The sequence below is a fragment of the Pocillopora damicornis genome, chromosome 6 (assembly GCF_964200805.1).
Source record: "Pocillopora damicornis chromosome 6, jaPocDami1.2, whole genome shotgun sequence".
NCBI classification, from domain to species: Eukaryota; Metazoa; Cnidaria; class Anthozoa; order Scleractinia; family Pocilloporidae; genus Pocillopora; species Pocillopora damicornis.
The window spans coordinates 6,814,197-6,839,410 of NC_142675.1; the positions used below are offsets into that span (position 1 = coordinate 6,814,197).

The 25,214-nt window shown below is 38.4% G+C and overlaps 2 protein-coding genes across 2 annotated transcripts; both read left to right on the top strand.

The window, feature by feature from the left end:
* Positions 1–14,689: 14,689 nt before the first annotated feature.
* Positions 14,690–15,232, top strand: LOC149043674 (uncharacterized). Its single transcript, XM_089210104.1, has one exon. The coding sequence runs from the start codon at positions 14,690–14,692 to the stop codon at positions 15,230–15,232; it is 543 nt and encodes a 180-aa protein (XP_089066230.1).
* Positions 15,233–17,684: 2,452 nt separating this feature from the next.
* LOC149043675 (uncharacterized) lies at positions 17,685–24,975 on the top strand. Its single transcript, XM_089210573.1, has 5 exons — positions 17,685–20,349; positions 20,743–20,850; positions 21,747–21,869; positions 22,482–22,592; positions 23,661–24,975. The coding sequence occupies exons 1-5, from the start codon at positions 19,668–19,670 to the stop codon at positions 24,398–24,400; spliced, it is 1,764 nt and encodes a 587-aa protein (XP_089066699.1). The 5' UTR covers positions 17,685–19,667; the 3' UTR covers positions 24,401–24,975.
* The last annotated feature ends 239 nt before the right edge of the window (positions 24,976–25,214 follow it).

The window sequence follows — 25,214 nt, forward strand, 5'->3', positions numbered from 1 at the left end:
GGTGAGCAAATCCTGTGATACGCTGCTTCAGATCGGAGGATTCACTGAAGACCAAGTGGGAGGATTTGTCACCAAGTACTTTAAAAAAAAGGCACGATTTAGCTCAAATGTACTTGGATATGGTTGAATGTGTCTTGAGAAAATATAAAAAAAGAAGGGAATATTAGAAACGGAAGAAGAACTGACAGATCTTTACAAACCGCAATTGAATCGCTTCAGGTTAGTAGCGTTGAATGGTTTACTCGACGACAAATTGGATTTGAATGAAAGTGAATTGGGAAACCATGCAAAAGACTTGATTGAATTTGGATTTCTTGCATAAAAGTTTTCAAGAATTCTTTGAAGCATTCTTCGAACAAGTTTCCGATCCAAGGTATTTTGTTAAACTTGAAGAGGTACTTTTGTTTTCGTGCGGAATTTTAGCCATGAAATGCGGTGAACAAGTCGTGGCTCTTGTGCAGAGTTTAACAAATGAAGTCAACGAAAACGAAGGCAGTGGTTAAAAGTTGTATTGGAGGCCATTAAATTTGAATTTGTGTAGCAATGGTATTAGTGATGCTGGAACTACATCTAACCTTGAGGCAATCAAAGTCGACTAGAAGCTAACCAATTTGAATTTGTAGAGGTGATCACATGATTTCGAGTTCAATTTGGAATAAATAAGCACGAGTAAATTTTTTCAAAGACAAACAAATTTGAGTTATATGAAGAGCTTTAGAGACCAGACACTGCACCAGGGAGGGACGATTCGTCTTCGGTTTTTTTTTGAGGGGGGGGATGGGGGATGGGATTTACATGGTTTTCAGTGAACGGAGGCTGATCAGTTGTCGCTAACAGGGTTTTAAGGGGAACTATAGAAAACTGACCGCCGATCGACTGTCAATGAGGAATCATAAGTATATTATGGGGGAAGTAGGTAAATTAAGTCGTGACACAACCAAAATCCTCCAGCCCCCCCATAGGCGATAAAAAATGACCGGCGCCTTACAACATGAAGCTAGTCTTTCTGAGTGTTTGACTCGGGGTTCAATTCAGATTTTATCTTCACTATTTGAGCTTGCACAGATAAATTTCAAGTTACAGGAATAAGGTCAATAATTCTTTAGTAGAGCTTTACGAAGTATTTATTTTGAAAACTTTATGCTTTTCCTTTGTAGGTGTCAGCTTTAAAATATATTTGAGAGCATTAATTTAAAATCAGTCGCAGAGTTCCTTTCTTTAATCCCCGCAGGACCATCCGACTCTCTGTCCATGTGTTGATTGCGTACAATATTCTGATCAGGTCCATCTAGGTCAGTCCTTCTCGCCTAGCTAGTCTTTGGACGAGTTGATGATGGAGACGTCAAAGGAACAGACCTAAAGGCTTGGTTTACAGTTTAACTTTGCTGATCAGACTCCAACAATTAGTAATCAGAAGGAGGGAGGTTTTGATTGGGATTAAGTGGCAACTACGAGCGTCGAAGTTGAGAGTTTCTGGCCGTGTTTTTTAGGGGTGGGGGGGGGGGGGAGTTGGGAAGGGGGGGAAGGGGAAGATTCCGGCCTTTAAGAATTTTAAAAACGTAAGGAGACTAACGCATCACTCGTCAGTAGTTTTGGAAAGAAATCTGCCGTGCGTGTCTTGTCAACATGCGTGACCTGTAGTAAGAGGTGGTATGAAGTGAATCACGCGTCACTCGTCTCCAGCTTTGGGGGAAAAAATGTTGCTTATTGTTCATGTGAACGTTAAAAGAATGCCGTTGCAATTTTTTGAACGATGTTTCTTCCTGAGGCCGAGAAACGCATTGCAAAGTTAGTTTTATTGCGTGATGGTGTTACTCGATTTTAGGTGTTAAATTTCATTTCAGAATGGTCTTATCTGCGCATGTCATGAACAGCTCCCTTCTCTGAGTCTGTTAGAATACCTAATTTTTAACTCGTGAATTGCGCGCATGCGCAAGAGCGAGTTATAGGTACGATGTGGGGAATAGCATTCGCTCGCTCGCTCGCTCGCTCGCTCGCTCGCTCGCTCGATTGGTCGATTCCTGTAAACTTTTTTTAGATTTTAGGCTTTTGAGTGCATTTTATAGTTTTTGGCGAGCAATAAACAGACGAAATGGCGACCTTTGTTGCTAAGAATAGTGGTGGGGTGAAAAAGAAGCCAATGATAATCTTAAAAGAGTTTTTTTTTTCGTTTTAGTTTCAACAAGCGGCGCCAGCGACTGGCAGGCATGCAAGGATTCACACTGAAATAACAGAACAACCTTCGTTTTTCATAAAATTGTAATTTACAGTCCTTGAACTTGAAAACAATCCGAAGTTTCATTGAAAATATCACTCACTGCGAAGCGCTCGGAGTTTACAGATGTTCAAAAGCTTTTTCTGTTATAGCGTGAGATTGAGGACAAAATTGATCATTACGTTTCGTCGCGTGTGTTTTTCCTGTGAGAAGCAACAAAAGATGCCGGCGACTGACGAAATAACAAGTTAACACGAAAATCAGATAACACCTAAACAAACAATTTTAGCTACCGATTTTCAGTGAATTTTTAAAGAACAATTTTCTTTTAAGTTTCAAGACAATTTGAAGATTCAACATACAAACAACGTACTAAAATGCGAAAGTTACACACCACAAAATTGATAAATAGGCCTGAAATGAAATTCTATCTTGTTATTGATCATACGTTGCCTAGCACGTGACCTAAATCTACCCAGGCGGAGATCCAAAATGACGGTGGCAGGCTTGGCTTAGTTATATCACTCAAAACTCGTTCCCGTTTGTCTCATTTGATAAAGAGGGAATCGTTAATGTTTTCATTAAGACAGTATTGCCTTGATTTTCTAATATTTACAACGAAAGACAGTAAATTTCACTTTTCACCCACATTTACTTCCAACCTTTTCTTTTGAACCAGAAACAAAAATGATAGACGTTTAAAACACATGACATCATCCACCTTGTCAAATGTAATAGCATGATCATTTCAATTGTAATGCCTTCTTATCCCAACGTTAATAATAATAATAATAATAATATATAAATTTTTAGAGCGCCATATCCTAAAAGCTCTATGGCGCTTTACAATTTTAAAAATAAATAAAAATAAATAAAAAGTTACAAAAAACGATAAAAAGCTTGTCTAAAAAGAAGGGTCTTGAGGCTCCTTTTGAATGTGTCTAGTGTAGTCCCAGGCTGCCTCATCTGAATGGGCAGAGCATTCCACAGTCGCGGGGCAGCGACTGCAAAAGCTCTGTCGCCATAGTTACTTTGTTTCTCTGCTACATTAACGAACACTGAACTACTGCTCGTACTCTAGATATGACAATCAACCACAAAATTCCCTAAACCAGATAACATTAAACATAATCTAAAAAATCATGTGTCAATTCACGAGTTTGCTCACAGAGCACTTTGATTATGACTTTCTTCGTTCTCTCGACGGAAGATCAGGAAACAAGGAAACGAATCGGTTTAAATTCACATTGCTGTTCATGACAAGAGTTGACCAGAAGAAAGAGCAGGTACAGACGAAATAGTAAAGTTATTCACTCCGTAACTTTAACTTAAACTTCAATAACCCGTTGTTGACTTACGGTATTTCACTCGCGTAAATGCGTATGATTACGAAAATTTTAACACAAGCCTTTGGAAATAAGCGTATGGTGAAGATATAAGTGATACATAAGCTACTTTTTTCCTCTTTTCAGGTCGATTGCGTACCCTCCACACGTGCCCCTGGTGTAATTATTTCGTTTAAAGCGCCATTCTGAGAGGTAAGTAGATTCATGAATTATGAATTGATGCGCACTAAAAGGTCACTTTATTTGAATTTCATACTTTAGTAAGGATCTGTTTTGTACTCAGACCAGATGTTTTACTTCCAGCAGTCGTTTCTGATCTAGATTAACGGGACAGGGAAATGCTTTAGTGAAGATTGGAACACGCAATACGTATCAGTCTAGGCGGAAGTTGCTATTTTCGAAGGCGACAGGAAACTGAAAGCGAAAGCCTTTACTCACAGTTCGTTTTCCGGTGCTAGAGAATGACTTGCCTTCTCTAATTCAATGACATGTTTTCCGAGAACTCGACTGAGGCATTATTTATCGATGATATTTTTTTGAACAAAATTATTGTGCTTTTAAGTTCAATCTGATAAACCATAGGATATTTGACTACAAGTAATGTTTGGGACAAATCATGCAGTCTTTTTATGATTTACTTATTTTCCACAAAATGTGACTCTTATTTGATGCATGTAAGCTGATAAATCTAACAGTGCTAAAACATAATATTAACAGAGAGGTTTTCTTATACAGAAAACCCAAAAGATAAGGAAGATTTCCATAACAAATAACTATTGAGTAGGGTGGGATGGAAAGAAAATGGCAAATGAGGTTCAGTGTGCACTGAAGAGGCTATTGAGCATTTGAACTCTTATCCCGAAGCAATCTTTCTTTGTGCCTTAGCGTATAGCTTTACTTTACCAGTAACAGGAACCACTGAATAGTCTGCAGATGTTAAATTGTGCAACAACAGCCAATACAAAGCTAAGTTTCCCAAAAACTATTGAAGTTTTCCTTGGCAATTTGTTGAATGAAATATTTACATATTATTATATATTATATTTATATATTATCCTCAGTTCCCAGTTCAACTTGCTGTGTTCTAAAAATAGCAAACACATGCAGTACACATGAATTGAAATATATGAAGGTTTTACCATTGTAGGATTCCTCTTGAGTTCAATTATTTTCCAACAACCCCTTTTGAGCATGATCGAGTGAAACAGCCTTATGTCATCTATGTCTTTCAGATTTTCCTAAAGCTTTCTTCAGTTCATTACACTGTTCAATAACAGCAATTACTGCCTTAACCCTTTAACTCCCAGATCCAAATTGTTATTCTCCTTACTGTCAGTCATACAATTCTTATAATGTTAGTTCAGAGGATTTAGTATTGGATCAACTAATTATCCCTGAATTGAAATTTTTCTTAATTCTTGTCATTTATTTGGTTGAAATAAAGGAATAAATATAGCACCTTAAATGGAATTTTTGTGACTGTCAATATCTCTCACATTTGATTAATATTTATTTTATGTTTTTCTTTTTCAGAAATTATTACATGTCCATCATTTTCTGACTGCTCATATTGTGATTTTTTGAAGGCAGGAAATCTTAACAGGGTAGGTATATATGTTTTTTTTTTTCATTTTACCCTCTTTAATATAAGACATATATGTAAGGATTTTTTGTGTCTCATTCTCATGGGAATGAAAAATGTTTATGTTATTTCGGGCTATTCTCTTTTTTTCATGAATATCAGTTTGCTTTGAATATAAAATATAATGTTAAAGTAGCAAGATAGGCCACTAAGTAAATTTGCATCAATCGTTAACCAGTGGTTCAATCCTTTGAATTTACGCTCAGGAGTATAAATTGAATGTTGTCATCCTTCAATAGTGTTTGACACCATGTCTTATTATGATGGACCTTGCAGCTGAAATGCATGTAATGATTAGAAAGTTGCTTTGGTTGTTACAGGTGTAATGACCAGTATAGGATGCAACTGCTCACTCTTATGCAAGGTTCTGTATTTGTGACCATCCACATGATTTTTGGGAGAAAGGTGATAGCAAGCTTAAGCTCACAACACGTATGCTTCTACTTGAAAACATCCATGTTTATAATTATCAACTTCTTGATTAGCAAAAACAAAGTTCGAACATTTGGCTGTGTATGAGTTGCATTAGGATTTAAAGCAGACACTTCAATTACTTTTTCTCATGTGGAGGTTACTTTTGATGATGTTTGTAGCATATTGAAGCACAAAATCTAACTCAGTGCTGGATGAATTGTGACAATTACATGTAAACAATCCAATATGTTCAAGATATTCATAAATCACAGTTACATACGGCCAAAATGTTTGTGTAAAAGTATATTTCATTGGATGGCCAGAGGAATTTTTTAGGGGATTGTCAAAAAATAAAGAAAATCATCATGGCCCATACCATTTTACAACTGCTTAAATGATGAAATTTACAGTATTTCATATCTAGCCCAATCATGGATTTTTAGATTAAGGAGACCCTTAATTGTTTAAAAAATAGTAATCTCAAAGTTGACTTTGGAGAAAATGGCTAAGAGAGGCTGTTTATTTTTGTCCAATGAAAAGTGTGTGAAAATGGCTGGCACGCTGAAAGGTTTAAAATGATTTAAGTAAGACACATGTATTCATTAAATCTCACCAGTGGAACAAAACTAACAGAACTCAACACAAGGAAGACCTTGTGGATAAGATTTTTTCCAAAATGGGTGTACTTTGTATGTGTAAATGAGAGCAAGTAACATTATTTTGTTATGGATATTACATAATGTCCTTAATAAAACCAGTCCTCTTTTTTTGTTTTCTCTGAAATTATAAACCAATTTTTTTTTGTCAGCCTGGCTCCTTGTTTACTTTTTAGGGGCCTAAACTTGAGTGTTGTAAATTATCGAAATCCTTGAAAACACATGAAAACATAAAGCCCACTTCATGTAATGGAAATCATATTAAAGACATTACATTACAGACATCACATTATAGACATATTATATTATGGACATTATGACTGCATGACTTTAATTATGGTAATTCTCTTTGGAGAAATAAATGCTACATGCATACCAATTTGTTCAAATCTATCACATCCAAGTTTTCAGTGCTTTTAACTAAACACCATTAACAATAACCATAACAACAACTGTACATTGATTAGGAGAAGTAACATCACGCTGACATGAGAAGTATAAATTTTCAAAAAGTGTGAGTCCAAGTGTGAATAAAGTTTTTTGAGACATACATGTATATTTAGAGTCAGCACCTTCTTTTATAATATCTGAAGATAACAAATTAAAATATAACATGCAATGTTTCAGAAATGTAGCTTAAAACAAGCTATACTTCAACTTTCAAAGGCCATTGCACTGATAATACTATAGAGAAAGTTGTCAATTCATGCAGTTCAGTGCAGTGTAACTTTCCAAAATAGTATCAACTGGCTCATTAACAGTCAATGAATATTACTCTTACAAAAGTTCAGAATAATCCAAGTTTCGTAATTAAAGTAGTGTTTAACTACTGCCATCTGCAGTTAGTTTGATCATTTATTTGAAAACATTTTCTTTTTGAAGATATTTAAAAAGCCTCTTAATATATGAAAGACTTGGAACATTGAAATGTCCAGTGCCTTTCAGCTCTTTGGAGCCACAGTAGACTCTTCCCTTTTGAACATTTATATCAATATTGCTCCTCAGAGGCCAGTTAAATGTTTTGACAACTTGGTGAATAAATTTAAATTCTACCCCATTCTCAGTAACCCTAAGGGCTCTTCCAATATAGAATCAGTGTCACTCTAGAAACCTGTACTGTGTCTCAAAAAGCAAGAAACAAAAGACAGCAGAAACACTAGTTAGAGCATGCTGAGCGAAACAGAATTGTAAAGAGCATGCTCCATATGGGATACTCCACATACCACAGTTGCATGTACACCCAAGTGTGATATTAATGCTTTCGTTATCAGCACAACCAGAAAAGAGAATTAACCTTTAACTCCCAAGATCTAATTGTTAACTCTCCCCTCTAACAGCTACACATTTCCTGGTAAATTAGTTATGAGAACTTGGTGCTAGATCAAGAGAGCAGCTTTTACCTGATAAGTTTGAATATTCTCATCACCTGTTTCTTGAATAATGTATGGATTTGTAGGGAGAAGTTTTACATTAATCACCTCTGGGAGTTAAAGGGTTAACTTGTAATTGGGTTTAGATAAATTTATCAGTTCTGACAAAGTGAATTATAAAACGTTCCTAGATAAACAAAACTATTCCTTATTCTTACCAGTGTAAAAAAGAAGTTCCACAGTCCCAGGTAAAAATATAAGGTGGGATCCCGCCAATCCCACCTGGGATCCCATGTGTGTCCCAGGTGGGATCCCGCCTTTTTCAGGTGGGATCCCGGGTGGGATTATGGAACATCCCGCATGGGATCCCACCTGGGATTATGGAACATCCCGCATGGGATCCCGGGTGGGATTATGGAACATCCCGGGTGGGATTATGGAACATCCCGGGTGGGATTATGGAACATCCCGGGTGGGATTATGGAACATCCCGGGTGGGATTATGGAACATCCCGGGTGGGATTATTGAACATCCCGGGTGGGATTATGGAACATCCCGCATGGGATCCCACCTGGGATTATGGAACATCCCACATGGGATCCCACCTGGGATTATGGAACATCCCACATGGGATCCCACCTGGGATTATGGAACATCCCGCATGGGATCCCACATGGGATCCTGCCAATTGAAGTTGGGATCCCGCCTTAAATTCCTAATAGCATCCCACCTGGGAAAGCACATCCCGGGCAGGATTAAACCTAGAATCCCACCAATCCGTCTTAGGATCCTGCCTCAAATTTCAGATAGTTTCCCACCTGGGAAATCATATCCCAGGCGGGATTGCATCTGGGATCCTGCCAATCCCAGTTTAGACCCTGCATAAAATTACAGATGGCTTCTCACTTTCAGAAAAATCCTTTGAGGGATCCTGTTTATCACTGGAGACCACAGATTTATGAAATGTACTAGATAGGATATCTTAAAATTAAGAGGATAAAATTTTCTAGGTGAGCTATAGACCCAATCAATCCACTGAGGGTCCAAAACTTTCCAACTAGCTATAGAACATACTGACACCTCCAATGGGATCCCATTGTCTTACCAAGCTATTGATCATAAATGATTCAAACAGTACATGAATACACAGACTATATGTGATAAAGATCTCATAATTTATTTGCAATGAACCAGCATGTGTTTGACTTGTTTCATTAACAAATTTCTTAACCGAACATTCTTAAAAGAATAACAGCAAAACTCAGCATATTGCTTTTTCTTCATCATTTAAGCAGACCATCTACAGTGTAATAAGGCTCAACGTTTAAAAAAATTGGCTGTTGTGTATCAAAGAATAAAAGAAAGACAAAACCTCAATAATTCATGTTATCAAAATTTTGACAAAGGTACTGATTGAAAGTCTGCTCTCTCTTCAGTCGAATTTTTCAAAGCAAAGCAAGGTCAGAATGTTCCCAAATGTGACTAAAGTAATCTTGAAAACTTACTCATAGATTTATTTCATTGTAAAGTGTAAGCTTAGGAAACTGCAGTATGCAAGCGACCAATTCGATTCTCAGAATTATTTGACTTTCAGTTGCGCTGAGTGTTAGGTAAGATTAATTCAAGCCGTTATTTCTATTCTTTGATAAGATTTTGATCACGTAACGAATATGGCAATTTGTACTCACCACAAACTTCTAAAAATCCTAGCTTTAAATGGCCACTCGATCGTTGTTTGAACCAGTCGATATGTCAACTGTTAATTGTCCCTTCTGTTAAGTTCACGGCGCCAACGACTTTCTTTTCATTTAAAACACTCACGCTGTTCTCGTTTTCCCATTAAACCACAATAAAACCAATCTTTAGAAGTGTTATATTAGGCAAAACAGTTGGGAAAAGAAACAACTTGAAGCAAGAGCGGTTAACCGATGAAAAGTACATTCAAAGATGAGCGCCAAATGGAGTTTTCTTTGTTTCCGATTACGGGCATGATCACGTGGACCTTTTAGCAAAGAGAATCCGCTGGCTTGACCCATTGCAGTCTCAAGAGAAGCGCGCAACATTATTCTCTCTTCTGACCGGTTCTCCTCTCTTAGATGGTGGATACCTTGGATTCATGTTTTGATGATGACATAAATAATGATGTGAATTCACTCTATGTAGAAATAATCGATAAGAATCGAACAAGAATGCACGATTTGTGGCCGAAAGTTTTCGAGGAAAGAAAGACTCGAAACCCACTTGAGTTATGTTCACGGCGAAGGTGAGAAACAACACAAGCCAATAACATTAGGAAGTATAAGAGATACCTAGATGATCACAGTGTACCAGTACCCAAATCAACAAGGCTTGACCACAACAAGCGTTCAGCAACACGTTTCAACACAGTTAGCCATCTCGATTCCTCAGTCGGTCTTTCCAGTGAACTAGCAGTGGTGCCAACAGAGTCAAGTGCGTCTCATAACGGAGAAAACATTTGCACGAGAGACAGAAGCAACTACATGCGATTACAGAGGTGCATTGGAATTCTCGTCTGCAAATGGTTATGCACAGTCCGAAGCGTTACCGAGCTTGGAAAGGGGTGGAGAGAACGAAGATACAAGGTTGTCATTTTATACTACAAGTACAATTTTATACCAGACCTACAAGGTATAGAAAAATTTTGTTGATCTCTGACACAGAGAAGAACAACAAGTAAACTTTAGAGCTGTTATTATTGAACTGTGACTTGTACTTTTCATTTGTATGTAAAGAAGGAATTGTATTTTGCACCAAAAATATAAAGAAGTAATATTTTTTAGGAGGTCCAGTGATTGGGACATTTAAGAAATTAAGTTATGAAAAGAAACTCGGTTTGTACTTCTTACTACTAACAAGTCTTGTTTTAAAAATATTTTCAGATCAGAGTTTCAAATAAAGCAAATTGAAGAAGTCATTTAAAAGGTGTATTTTCTCAAAGGGAACAGTGACCACCTCTGTCTTGTCTGCATGCCAAATATTTGCGGAGTGTGTGGATGATCCATAAGTATTGGAACTCTCACAAAAACGTTTTGTAAGAATAGAAACAGCAAAACAATATTTTCGTAGCTGGGATAAAGAATCCCAGGTGGGATATGTAAATCCCGACCAGGATCCCGGGTAGAATGCATAAGTCCCACCTAGGATCCCGGGTGGGATGCAGGAATCCCGCATTAAATGCGGGATCCCATGTGGGATCAAATTTTCATCCCAGGTGGGAAAGGTGGGATCCCACCACCTAAGGCGGGATCCCGCCATTCCCACCTGGGATCCTGGGTGGGATTGCCGGGATCCCGCCTATATCCCGCCTGACATTTTACCTGGGGTGTAATGTCTGTAACAAAAATTGTGTAATGTCCACAACAGGAAGTTTTTAGCTCAAGCTCAAATCTAACTACAGAATAAGGGATACAACTAGATTTTAAAAAGGCTATGAAGCAGCTTTGTTCCTATTATTTTAAAATAATTGTTGTCTGAATAGTCAATTCATAGTGAAAAAAAGTGTCCAGTGAACACAAAAAAATTGTAGGTTGATTTTTTTGTAATGTTCATAACAGTTTAACCCAAAAATTTTGGAAGCCTTTGTGAAAGAAAGGAAAGTTTCTTTTCTGCTGATAGTCTTGTACCCTAGCTGTGAGGAATGTTTGTACAAATTATACATTGAAAACTGTGCAAAATAAGTTTCTGTCCTTACGATCATAGAAAAATTGTGCAGGTGGATTTTACAGATGAAAATAGAATCCTATATATGGTTAATGATAGAACCGAAGTGTTTATTGACTAAGGTGTAGAAAGAGATGAATATGTAATGAAAGGTTTCAAAATTGAATGCTCTTCCAGCTTGTAACACAAGTAGAATGGGTGATTTTTTCTAACAATAGCATAAACAATAACTTTCTATTAAGCTGTTGTTTCTTAGCTCGAGCCGCCTGAACAGTTAATGAGCTAGAGTGATATTGCCTGAGGAGGACAGCCTGCATAATCTATGACCAATCAAAGCTCTCCAGAGTAAAGTTCACTGCTAATAGATCCATATATTTTTCACTACTGTTAGTAAATGTCACGAGAACAATGGGCATTTTGCATGATGTGTTGTGTGTGTGTGTTATCACCTTTGTCCCTGAAATAACATGGAGGCCGGGTCACATTTGGTCAGCCTTTGTGAAATATGGTGGTTTTTGTTGTTGTTGTTGTTGTTGTGTTTTTTAATTCCAGTTGAATTGTGATAATTATAAATGAATAAAGGGGGTAAGTTTCTAAAGAAACTGTGGTGCTGCCTTGGTGGGAGAGTATACCAGGATAATTTGGTATTATCAATTGAGTTGACAAGGTTTAAAAAGATGACATTTTGTGTGTTAGCCCTTTGTCAGAGCAATTGGGCTGACAAACAAATTGTCAGCATCTAAACTCGTCACGGTAGCAAATTTACATTTTCAATTAACTCAGCTGATAATATGAAATTACTTTGATATAATTATAAAATGTTGCCATCAATACCACTTATAACCTTGGGGCACCTGTTAGTGCCCTTATTTGTGACTGTCATTGTCTTTCATAACTGATATTTAGTAACTGTTGTTCTGCTGCTTCCCTTTTCAGACTTTCTGAATTTATCCATGATTCAAGGGTTATTTTCTTGAACCCAGGAAACTCTATACAAGGTAGGAGGACTAATGCTGCTCTGTTTTTCTCTCATTTTTGAAACTTGCCTTCATTTAATCAATCTGTATTAAGCCTTTAATTGCCATGAGTGACCAAGACAGAATTTCTCCTTACAATATCTGCACAATATCAACCAGATAAGTGATGAGAGTAAAGAAAAATATAAATTTTGGGATAGTAAGTTGATTCAATAATAAGAATTGTAATGTTGGGAGTAAGGAGAATTACAAATTTGATGTGGGAGTTAAAGGGTTAATAATTGCGGGCGACCAGCGGAGCTCGCAATCCTAATCTCAACATTGGTTACAAACGCATGCGCGGCAGTTATATAGCCTTGCAGTGACTCGAATTTAGCAAAAAAAGTCGTCCTTCCAAATATTTGTCCCTAGGGACACTAAGAACCAATGAAATTAAAGGACGTAATTTGAGCATAGGCGCTTTGACCACGCGAGACAAACACGAAGCAGCAGTGATTTGAGCACAGGCGCTCTGACCGCTAGAAACCAACACCAAGCAGAAGACAATTCTCACCAAAGCATAGCTGTTTCACGTTCCATAGTCAATGATCTGTAATGTAGTTGAAGGGCTCAAATAATATGTAAATTTCGCCTTCTTGAAGCTAAGAATGTCAAGAATCACTTGCAGTTCATGCAGAAGTAGCGGTCCATAAATTGGAATGCACACAACACAATTTTATCACGTGGACGACGTCTATTTCGTCGAAGAATCACGTGCAGCTCATGCATAGCTGGCGCGCCGTCCAATCAAAATCGAGCGTGTGAACTTGTGATCGGAACGTTTCCTGTTCGTGTCTGTTGTTGTCGGGTATCGAAATCTTCCGGCCATTGCGAGAGATCTGTGTTCCTCCTTGGCGTTGTTGAACTGTAGAGCGAGAGCTGTGCGTCCATTGACCTTGGCGTTGATCCATTGAAGACTTGAACTGTAGAGCGAGAGCTGTGCGTCCATTGACCTTGGCGTTGATCCATTGAAGACTTAAACTGTAGAGCGATCGAGAGCTGTGCGTCCATTGACCTTGGCGTTGATCCATTGAAGACTTGAACTGTAGAGCGATCGAGAGCTGTTACAAACGCATGCGCGGCAGTCATCAGATATAATTCAAAACAATATTGATACATTTCTCTTTCCATTACAATTTCAAATAAATCATTGTTCCATTAATTACATCAAATGACCTTGACTCAATCAATATGTCCATTTTATAATCAACAGTGTTTTTATTTACAACGTGAAAAAACAACCATTTTGTCATACCCAACACAAAATAGAACTGGTGTATAATCAAACTGGTGTTACTGTCTCACAAGGTCAGTAAAACCACTCTTAGGTCCCTTTGTCTCGTTTATGGGAAAACAATCACCCACACTATGCAACCCTTTATTGCGCTGCAAATATAAATGCCCAAAATGGAAAAAGAACACAACGCCACTGTTTTACAATGAAATCGGTAACCTCAGTGAAACAAATCATGCATAGCCCTCGCACGCACTTCCTAACCTGCGGTTATTACTAGTTTATTTGCTGGGAATAATTGTGTCCTGTTTGTATATGTTTAGAATTCTGTATGCTCTCATCTCACTTATATTCATGTGAGTATTAATTATTTTGCCTGGTAATGTTATGTCAAGAAATATGCATTACATTTCTTACCTATTTAATTATGTTGTGATCAATGGTTGTGATTATGTTTGGCTACAAACAAGTGGAAATACTCTTAGAAAATGTTGCCGAAATTCTGGTGGTCCTTCTGATATACTGCTGGTTTAATTACTGATTACATGCAGCTAGGTTTGTGAAGTGCGTCAACTGTATGTTGACTTATGAATATTAACATTTTGGGTCACTGCTTTTAAAAGACTTATTAATTCATATAAAATCAAGGTTTAAGTTCCCCTCCTAAAACAGGAATATGGAAGATCTTGTGTAGAGATCTGGTTCCATCCTTGACAAAGTACATATGGATTAGCAATTATCACCCCATGCTTGCATGTCTTGGGAAATTAGTACATTCATGCAAAGTGTCTATCATAGGTTTTGCCAAGTTAAACCTAACTTAAGTCCTTCAAGGTACCCTTTGGCAATTAGCGGCTACCATGGTGGTTTTGCATAAATTATTTTTTTCATGTGGAGAGGTTACTTTTGATGATGATTGTAGCATGGATGTTGTAACGAGTGCGCTTACATGAAGCATTGAGCTTCCTGCGGTCGCATGGCATCTTGGGACCAGTTTCCTCCTGTGTCGGCCATGTTGTTTTAGCTATCGTTACATGGTGTCAGGAGTGGGATCGGACCCGCACGCCAAGAGCACTGGAAGATTTATGCCAGAAACAAGCAGCGAGGAGCGACAATGGCGAATTTTCAAATTCCACCCCCTGACATTCTCGAGCTCATCGATGGCTCAACGGCATCAAACTGGCGAACTTGGGTTGCTGCCTGGAAGAATTACACATTGGCTACAAAGCTGGATAAAGAGGATGAAGTGCGCCAAGTAGCGACGCTGTTGGCAGTTATCGGAAAAGAAGCAAACAAAGTGTTTCGAACTTTCACTTGGGCCTCGGCAGGCGACGAGAAGAAGATTGCGCCCGTCTTAAAGCAATTCGAAGATTACTGTATACCCAGAGTGAACACCATTTACGAACGTTTTCTATTCTTTACTCGAGATCAGCGAGAGTCTGAAACGGTTGATCAATACATGACGGAATTACGCCAAATTGCAGGGAACTGTGATTTTGAATCACTCACACCAGAGCAGCTTCTCCGTGATCGTTTAGTAACTGGTACCAGGAATGGCAAGGTACGTGAAAATTTGCTTAAAGAGAAAAAGTTGACTTTAGAGAAAGCTTTAGATATCGCTCCCATGCTGATGCTTTGGCCCGTGTTAAAGAAATGATTGTAACCGCCCGTGTACTTGCCTACTACACTGTATGATGTGAGCAAACCAGTAGTCATCCAGTGTGATGCTTCCCAGACTGGACTTGGAGCTGCCTTGTTGCAAGAAGGGTGTCCAGTGGCTTACAGCTCCCGTGTGATGACCCCTACTGAACAAAATTATGCTCAAATCGAGATGGAGCTTCTTGCAATAGTCTTTGCATGTGAGAAGTTTGATCAGTACATCTTTGGAAGAAGTGATGTAGTTGTCCAGTCAGACCACAAACCGCTGGAACCATATTCAAGAAACCCATCCACAGCTCCCCAAAGCGCCTCCAACGAATGCGACTCCATTTGCAGAATTATGACATCCAAGTGGAATACAAGAAAGGCACCACCATGTTCTTGGCTGACACCCTAAGTCGAGCATTTCTCGAGGGCGAACAGTCGACTGTCCCAAGCAGTGATGTCCGTTCCATTAAGGAACTACTATTTGCCTTTGAGTTAGAGCAAATCAAACATGATGAAGAACTGACGGTGTCTCCTACTCGTTTGGAGAGGCTGCGCGAGGAGACTGCTAAGGATGAAGAGTTGCAGATCCTATCCAATGTTATTCGTAAAGGTTGGCCAGAAACCTTGGCACAGGCGCGTGAAAATGACAAGCGACAGAAACAAGTGATCGAGCTGTATTGGAACAGCCGGGATGAGCTGACTACAGAGGATGGTTTGGTATACAAGGGTCATCGTTTAGTCATACCTGCTGGTGAGCGTTCTGACATTGTGAAGAGCCTGCACGAGTCGCATATTGGGGTCGAAGGGACACTGCGTCGAGCTCGTGATATTGTTTACTGGCCGGGAATCACGGCACAGCTCAAGGATTACCTATCGAAATGCGGTATTTGTAACAGGTATCGACCTGAACAATGTAGAGAGCCACTACAGCCCCATATTGTGCCCAATCTACCGTGGGAGAAAGTTGGGGTTGATTTGTTTATACTTGAGAGGCAGGCCTTCCTGATAGCCGTTGATTACTACTCTGGTTATTTTGAGGTACAAGATTTGAGTAACACCACAAGCAATCGTGTCATTACGGTCTTAAAGACTTGGTTTGCCAGACATGGCATCCCTGTGACAGTTATTAGTGACAACAGACCGCCTTTCAACAGTGGAGATTTTGAGTCGTTCAGTAAAGAATGGGACTTTCATCACATTACTTCAAGCCCTCGCCATCCCCAGAGTAATGGTCGTGTTGAAAATGCCGTGAAGTCCTGCAAGTCGTTGTTGATGAAAGCCCGTGCAGATAAGCGAGATCCTTTGTTGGCGTTACTTGAATAGCGCAACACACCTACTGAGGGAATGCATGCTTCACCTTCTCAGCTACTCTACGGCAGGCGAACACGGACTCGTCTCCCAGTAGCTAAGACATTGTTAGAGCCTCGTGTGATTACTAATGTACCAAAGATGATTGAGATGAGGAAGCAGAGGCAGAAGCATTATTATGACCAATACACACACGAATTGCCGAAATTAGACAACGGTGATGCCATTAGAATGCGCCTGCCAGGTGAGAAAGAATGGTCCCTTGGACAGGTCATTGGAGATGTAGGCAACCGTTCCTATCAGGTAGAGGTGAATGGGAAACAGTATCGTCGAAACCGCCGATGGTCAAGGGCCACTCCTGAAACGTTGGAGCCTTCTGAAACAATCGAGCAGACTGAGACGAGCTCAGTTGCGTTGCCGCAACCATTGGTTCTGCCAACACCAGTAGTTCCAGAGCCACCTAGTCGTCCAACACGTGAACGTCACCCACCACTGTGGCTACAAGATTACGAGTGCTGAGGAACAATTTTTTTGACTTTGCCTCTTTGTTTTGTTGTCGTTCCTTTTATTGTTAGGTCTTCCTACCTGTATGCACAGTTTGTTTAGTACATAAGAACCTTGAGGCATAGAAACATTTCGGAACATTACATTTTGTGTTTGTTGAACTGAAACTAAGGGAAGGAGATGTAACGAGTGCGCTTACATGAAGCATTGAGCTTCCTGCGGTTGCATGGCATCTTGGGACCAGTTTCCTCGTGTGTCGGCCATGTTGTTTTAGCTATCGTTACAGATGTCGAAGCACAAAATCTAACCCAGTGCTGGATGAATAACGAAGATCATGTCCAACATGCTCAAGATATTCATAAATTGCCATTACATATAGCCATTGACAGCCAAAGCAATTGTTTAAAATTATATTTCATCAAATGGCAAGAGCAATATTTATGAGATGGTAAAAATAACCAAAACCATCATGACCTATTCTATTTTACAACTGCCTAAATAGTGAAATTTAAATTTAGTACATTCATGCAAAGTGTCTATCATTAAGGTTTTGCCAAGTTTAACCTAACTTAAGTCCTTTAAGGTACCCTTCGGCAATTAGTGGCTACCATGGTGATTTTGCATAAATTATTTTTTTTGTGTGGAGAGGTTTAACTTTTAATAACTTTTGTAGCATGGACGTCAAAGCACAAAATCTAACCCAAGCTGGATGAATAACGAAGATCATGTAAACAATCCAACATGTTCAAGATATTCATAAATTACCATTACATATAGAGCCATTGACGGCCAAAACATTTGTGTAAAAGTATATTTCATCGGATGATAAGAGCAATTTTTACGAGATGGTAAAAATAACCAAAACCATCATGACCTATTCATATTGACCTATGTGTAAATAGTGAAATTTAAAATATTTCATATCTAGCCCACTCATGAATTTTTGGAATAAGGAGACCCTAAATTGTTTAAAAAACAGTAATCTGAAAGTTGACTTTGCAGGAAATGGCCAAGAGAGGCTGTTTATTTTTGTCCAATGAAAAGTGTATGAAAATAGCTCTTTTTTTGTTTTCTCTGAAATTGAAAACCAGTTTTTTTTGGTCTGCTTGGCTCCTTTTTTACAAATTCTAGGGTCCTAAACTTGAGTGTTCTAAATTACCAAAATCCTCGAAAAGCACCAGAAAAAATAAAGCCCACTTTATGTTATGGACATTATGTTACAGACATTATATTACAGACATCACATTATAGACATTATATTATGGACATTATGACTGCATAACTTTAATTATGGTAATTCTTTTGGGAGAAATAAATGCTACATGCATACCAATTTTGTTCAAATTTATGACATCCAAGTTTTCAGTGTTTTTGACTAGACACTAATAACCATAACCGTAACAACAACTGTACATTAGCAGTAGCAACACCAAGCTGACATGAGGAGTATAAATTTTCAAAAAGTTTGAGTCTAAGTGTGAATTAAGTTTACTGAAAGACATGTCATATTTAGAGTCAGTACCTTCTTTTATAATATCTGAAGATAACAAATTAAAATATAGCATGCAATGTTTCAGAAATGTAGCTTAAAACAAGCAATACTACAACTTTCAGAGGCCATTGCACTGATAATATTATCGAGAAAGTTGTCAATTCATACAGTTCAGTGCAGTTTAACTGCATGATTCAGTGTAGTGTAACTGCATGATTCCCATATTGACGAAAATTTTCTTAACACAATATTGTTTGCTTATGATTATGTAGTTTGCTTGTGATTGTGTAGTTTTTGTCCTTGTTGGGATGGTGATAGATGATGCTTTTGCAATTATGTTTCAAGTGACCAAGTTGTAGCAGTGATCTTTGCAGGGTGGTAAATGGAGGTTGTGCAGTCTTGCTTTGATTTTTAACTGTAGTTTATATATTTGTGTCTGCTTGTGCATCGTTTTGGAGCTATGGAGGTTTTAAGGTTTAGATAAAATGGTTACGCCGGCAACGGTCAGATCTTTGTGATGCTGCATGAAGTAGTAAAAACGGGTGCGGCTTTTGTATTAATGCTGGTACAACTGTGATTACTTTTACTATTAGATACTTCTTAGGCGAAATGGGAAATTTTGTTAGATATAATAAATCCTAAATTTTAAGATTAAGTTTCTCTTTTTAGATTAGTTGTTTATTTTAGCAGTATAGTATATATCATTTAATTATTTTAGTGATGTGTAGGTCCACATCAGCCTTCTTGGCTGCCAATTTGTTACCTGCATTATCAAATAAAATGATAATGATGATGATGATGATGATGATTAAGAATCAAACGTCAACCAGCCAGAACTGACCGGGTTTAAGGCCCTAGAGAGGAAAAAAAAAACTTATTTCCCCTTAACCTTTCAAATCGCGTTTCATTTCTGCTGTTTATGTCTCTGGTTGTTACTTTGTAAACTGAAAAACAAAACTCTTTCTTAATCTAGAAACTGGGTTGAAATGAAAAATCTCAGATTAAATCTTTTATTAGGTTCTTTCGTTGGTGTTCTTTGCTTAAAAGGATTTAGAAAATGACATCACGATTTGAAACCATTCTCGGTCTCAATTGGCTATCGGAATTTTTTTTTTCGAATGGGTTTGATTGACATTACTTAATGTCAATTCTCTTTTTGACAGGTCATCCTGGAAAAGTTAGTATTATGGCTACGGCTATTTCGCCATTTGCGTCTACGAAAGAGACTACAAACTATGCAAGGCTATGCCGCCTCCTGGTGGATGTTGGATCTCAGGTGCTTAGGTCCACTTTTGACACAATACATCCACCAGCGACTCTATATACAGTTTTGGGAAGTACCTCAGTGCATTACGCCACATTGCAATCACTGTACAAAGGGAGGAAGAAAGTGCTGAATCCCACGCAGTGGGGAAAGTTATACCCTACTCACGCACCCGTGTCTTCTGCAGCCTTCGATATCACACTTCTAACGGTGCTTCTTAGAAATATCTGTGGTTTGGGCCCTCCTGCCAATGGATGGGATCGTCTTCCCCTAGCTACAAACATAAGCATCCCAGATGACATCGCCAGAGTAAAGTATTACAGGAACACTGTATACGGCCATGCTTCTCAAGCCTCTTTGGATGACAGTAGTTTCAGTGCTTACTGGCAGGAAGTAAGAGAAGCTTTGGTGAGACTCGGAGGAGCTCATTTTAGAGCTGAAATCGACAACCTTGAGCACGACTGTATGGATCCAGATATCGAGGAGCACTATCGTCAACTGATGAAACAATGGAAGAAAGACGACGACAGCATTAAAGACAAGCTTGAAGAAATTGAAAGTAAGTAAAGCATTATCCACTGCCAATGTGGATGAATCAGAAGGCTACAAAAGTATATATTTCCAATTAACACGGTAGTGTAGGTCAGCTCATGATGTTTTCATCATTGTCGGAACTAGTCTCATATTTGGAAGGTATATTTGCGTTGTGTGTAAAATGAAGAATTAACCCAAATGTTGACACTATGTTTTCATTTGCAGTATTTTTGTCTGTTCGTGGGTACTCGTGTACAACGGCTAGAGTGCATTTGTTGATTTCTAAGCGTCTTATTGCGTTTGATCTATTCGGAATCGACTAGATATTGATATACATATCATTGTTTTATCTGCACCTAACGTGAAGCTGCGATATAAATTTGCTTATGAAAATGCGCATACCTTTTGAAATTTTCAGATTCGCTGGATAACACGAGAGACGCGATTGACAAGATAGAGATCGAAGTGAATGAGGTGAAAGAGAAGCTGAGTAGTCTGACGGCCTCAGTTGAAAAAAGTGCACAAGGTTATTTGGTAGAAAGAGCTACTCACAGCAAAAAAATTATTAAGAGCGACACTGTTTCTTGGGTACATAGCGCAGCTCATGTGCATGACGACGGTAAATGCTGGATGTCGGCCAACACAGCATACTTTACTAGTCCAAGAGCACACCCTGATCAATACTGGCACTGGCTTTACACGAAGATTCTATGTAATGTGTGGGATGCACGGAATCTGAGATTTTCTACCCTGGCTACCTCTCGGATTTAATGGTGTTTTGACAGCACTCATACATATGTATCATCGTAGTAGGGATAATTTATCGTCTTGTTTTAGTATTACCTTTCTTATAATGAAACTAACTTCCTAGTAGCGTTAGATGTGACCCGCATATTTCGCAACGAAATAACCAAATCCTTCCTCCTGGCGTATTGGAGTATTCAATTCTACATGGGAAAATAGTTAAATTAGGATCGTCTTGAGTAAAATAGGTTAGAATAAGATGTGTGGTTATTTTACATTTCCTGAGGAAAAGACTGTCGGCAAAACCTCCCACTTGATCGCAGGCGGGTTTCTAGATTTCTCCAGCTTTGAATCACCGCGGTGTTGGGTAACTCATGATGTTTTCATTTTGGACGGAACCAGTCACATACTTGGAACGTTATTCTAGCGTTATGTGTGAAAAAGGAAGAATTAACCCAAATGTACACATTGTTTTCATGGGCAATATTTTTCTGTTCGTGGGTACTCTTTTATAACTGCTGGAGTGCATTTTTGTAATTTCTAAGCGTTTTATTGAGTTTGATCTATTCGGAATCGACTAGTTATTGATATACGTTCCATTGTTTTGTCTGCGCGTAAACGTGAATCTGTGGTGTAAATGTGCTTATGAAATTGCGCCTATCTTTCTTACATTTCCAGATTCTCGAGAAAAGATGAGACACGACCTCAGAGACACAACTGAGAAGATAGAGATTAAAATGAAGGAGATTTTAGAGACGCTTAATAGCCTGACGACCACAGTGGAAAAAAGCACAGATGAAGGTTGGTTACTAGAAAGAGCTACTCATTCATAAACTGAACTATCAACAGGGATTCTGTTAACACATCTTTTGAGCATGACCACATTATTCGCGTGATGTCAGACAATTTAACATCCTTTTAGGTAATGTATTGTTGTAAGAGCACATCTTGGCTTTTAACCTGCTCTGGCTACAAATGAAGATACTTCGTAATGTGTGGGATGAATGGGATGGTATGGATGTGAGGCTACCTCTCGGTGTTGGATGGTTTTCTGACAGCACTCATACATATTTAGCCGTGAAGGTTATTGTCTTATACTAGTTTTACTTTTGTTGAGGAAATAAGGAGAAATGAGAGGGCAGAAAGGCGTTCTTTGGTTTTTATTAATTAGTTCTTACAATGTCGCTTTTACTGACAAAAATCTTTCTCAGACTGTCGGCTCCAATGATATCAATATTTATATCTTGGGTTTCACTATTAGAAACCGCTGAAGCTGGGCCAAAAGGTTTTTTAGAATGTTGTATAGAATAAAAAGAAAACACAGAGGAAGGGAAAAGGATCTATTTAGTTAACTTTTAATAAATAAAGTGACTCTCACTCGGACTAAAAATTTCCAATGTTATTCCACGAAAGGGCCTCTTGAGAAAATGAGAAGCGAAATGGCAAAGATGGACAATGAACTTAAAGAAGTGAAGGAAAAGCTGTGTACTTTGGCAACCCCTGTGGGAGAAAGTAAGAATGAAGGTCAGTTGAATTATACAATAAAAGTTATCCTGCTTAAACGCAAATTTAGCCGTAGTTAACAATGTTCTGTATGTAAGAGAGAGATCATCCTATCTTAGAGAGATTCAGTTTTTCAATTTAAACAATCTCTGGAATAGTCTCTGTGGTGTGCTTTCATTCCCTTCAATTATTTAAACTTTCACCCGTAATTAGCCCAGAAACATTACATTTTTATTAGAAGGGAGAACGATATAAAAATAAAGTACAGTTTTAACGAAAATATTGGCATTAAGTTCGGCTCCATGTTAGAAATTAACAGAGTAGGTTCGATGGCATTTATAAGCTAAATGGCCTTTGGTCATTAAATTAACATGAATCATACATTGATACCTTTTCTTCATTGTCCAAGTAATTTCTTTGGCAATGGTGTCGAACTCGTTCACTTATTTAAATTCAGTGCCGAATACCTAGCAGCATTAAATGTGATCCGCATATTTCTGAATAAAACAACTAAACCCTTCCTTCGCACATATTGTGGAGTATTCAATTCTACATGGGAAAATAGTTGAATGAGGATCTTCTCGAGTAAAATAGGTTAGAATAAGATGTATGTGGTTATTTTATATTTCCTGAGGAAAAGACTGTTGGCAAAATGTTCCACTTCATCGCAGGCGAGCCTCCAGTTTTCTGCAACATTTGTGATGAAACCGCGTGACAAAGAAGGCAGAAAGGCGTTGTTTCGTTTTCATTTATTAGTTCGTAGTCTCGCTATATCCCGAAAAAGCCTTGCTCAGTCTATGGCTCCAATAATATGAATATCTATCTCCCGTGTAATTTATTTTACAACAGAAATTCACACGCCGGTAAAGCCGAACAAACACAGGAGGTTCAACTGAATTTATAATCTAAATGGCTTTTAATCAGTAAGCATGAATCATACACTAAAACCTTTTTGCGTAGTCCTAGTAATTTCTTTGGCAACGGTATCGTACTCATTCGCATATTTAAATTCAGTGCCGAATACCAGAGAGGTATCATAATTTTCAACACTGCATTCATTAGATTTCTTACTTATTTTGCTACCACTAGGTATTTTTGATCCAACTGAACTTATCAATGGAATTCGCCAGCTGTACAAGACTCGTGAGGGATGGCTCTCACCATTTCCATGGTGTGAAGAGTTTCAGTTTTTTCTTGGAAGTATTTTTACAAGGCTCAAAGTGGTCAGAAGAAAGAAAACGAGAGGAGAAATCACTGACGTATTTGTTGACATGTCGTCAATACTAGAACCGTATGAAGAGTGTTCAGCGCCGAGAACGGTGTTGATTGAAGGAGAACCTGGTATGGGAAAAACCACCTATTGTAAAAAGTACGCCTACGACTGGGCCACAAAACAGCAAGCACCTCAGGTATGCGGCTCAACGGCATTTAAAGTGGTATTGTTGCTAAAATGTCGAGATATCCATTCTGACGTTTGGGAAGCTATTGATGATCAGCTTCTGCCCCGAGACATCAATGAAGAAGTCAAACAACAATTCTTTCAGTTTATTCGTGAAAATCAGTCCAGCATTTTATTGATATTGGATGGATTGGATGAGTTACCGTCCAGTAAATTGTCGATGTTTTCCGAGTTGATTGAAGGAAGAGTACTCCCCAGATGCCACATAGTTGCAACAGCAAGACACGAAGTTGGAAAAGAGGTGAGAAAATATTGTGACGCGCTGCTTCAGATTGAAGGATTCACTGAAAAGCATGCGAAAGGATTTGTCACCAAGTACTTCAAAGAAAGGCCGGATTTAGCCACCAAGCTCTCGGAACGGATGTCGTGAGATAAAAACCTGAGAGAAATAGCGGCCAATCCTCTAAACACAGCACTTCTTTGCCTTTTATGCGAAGAGTTTGAGGGCACACTCCCCGAAAGCAGAGCTCAACTGTACTTGGATATGGTTGAATGTGTTTTGAGAAGATATAGAAAAAAAAAGGGACTACTAGAAACGATCGAAGACTTGACAAACTATTACAAACCGCAATTGAATCACCTTGGAAAGGTAGCGTTGAATGGTTTACTTGACGTTAAGCTGGATTTTAATGTAAGTGAATTGAGAAACCATGCAAAAGACCTGACTGAATTTGGATTTCTGTCAGTGCAGCCTGGTGGCAGCAAACTGAAACAAACACTGCATTATGCCTTCTTACATAAAAGTTTTCAAGAATTCTTTGCAGCATTCTTCATTTGTTCGCAGATTCAAAGCAAGGAAATGAAACCTGAAGAACTAGTTTCCGATCCAAGGTATTTCGTTCAACTTAAACAAATACTTTTGTTTTCGTGTGGAATTTTGGCCATGAAATGCGATGAACAAGTTGTGGCTCTTGTAAAGAGTTTAACAAATGAAGTCAACAAAAATAAAGGCCGTGGTACAAAAATTGTATTGGAGGCCATCAACGAATGCAAAAGAGAAAAAAGTGATTTTCACTCGCATTTATCGAAGTCGTTTGGAACTGATTTGAATCTGACCAATTTGGATTTGTCTTACAATGGTATTAGTGATGCGGGTGCTACATGTATTGCTGAGGCAATGAAAGTGAACAAGACGCTAACCAATTTGGATTTGTCAAGTAATCGTATTAGTGATGCGGGTGCTA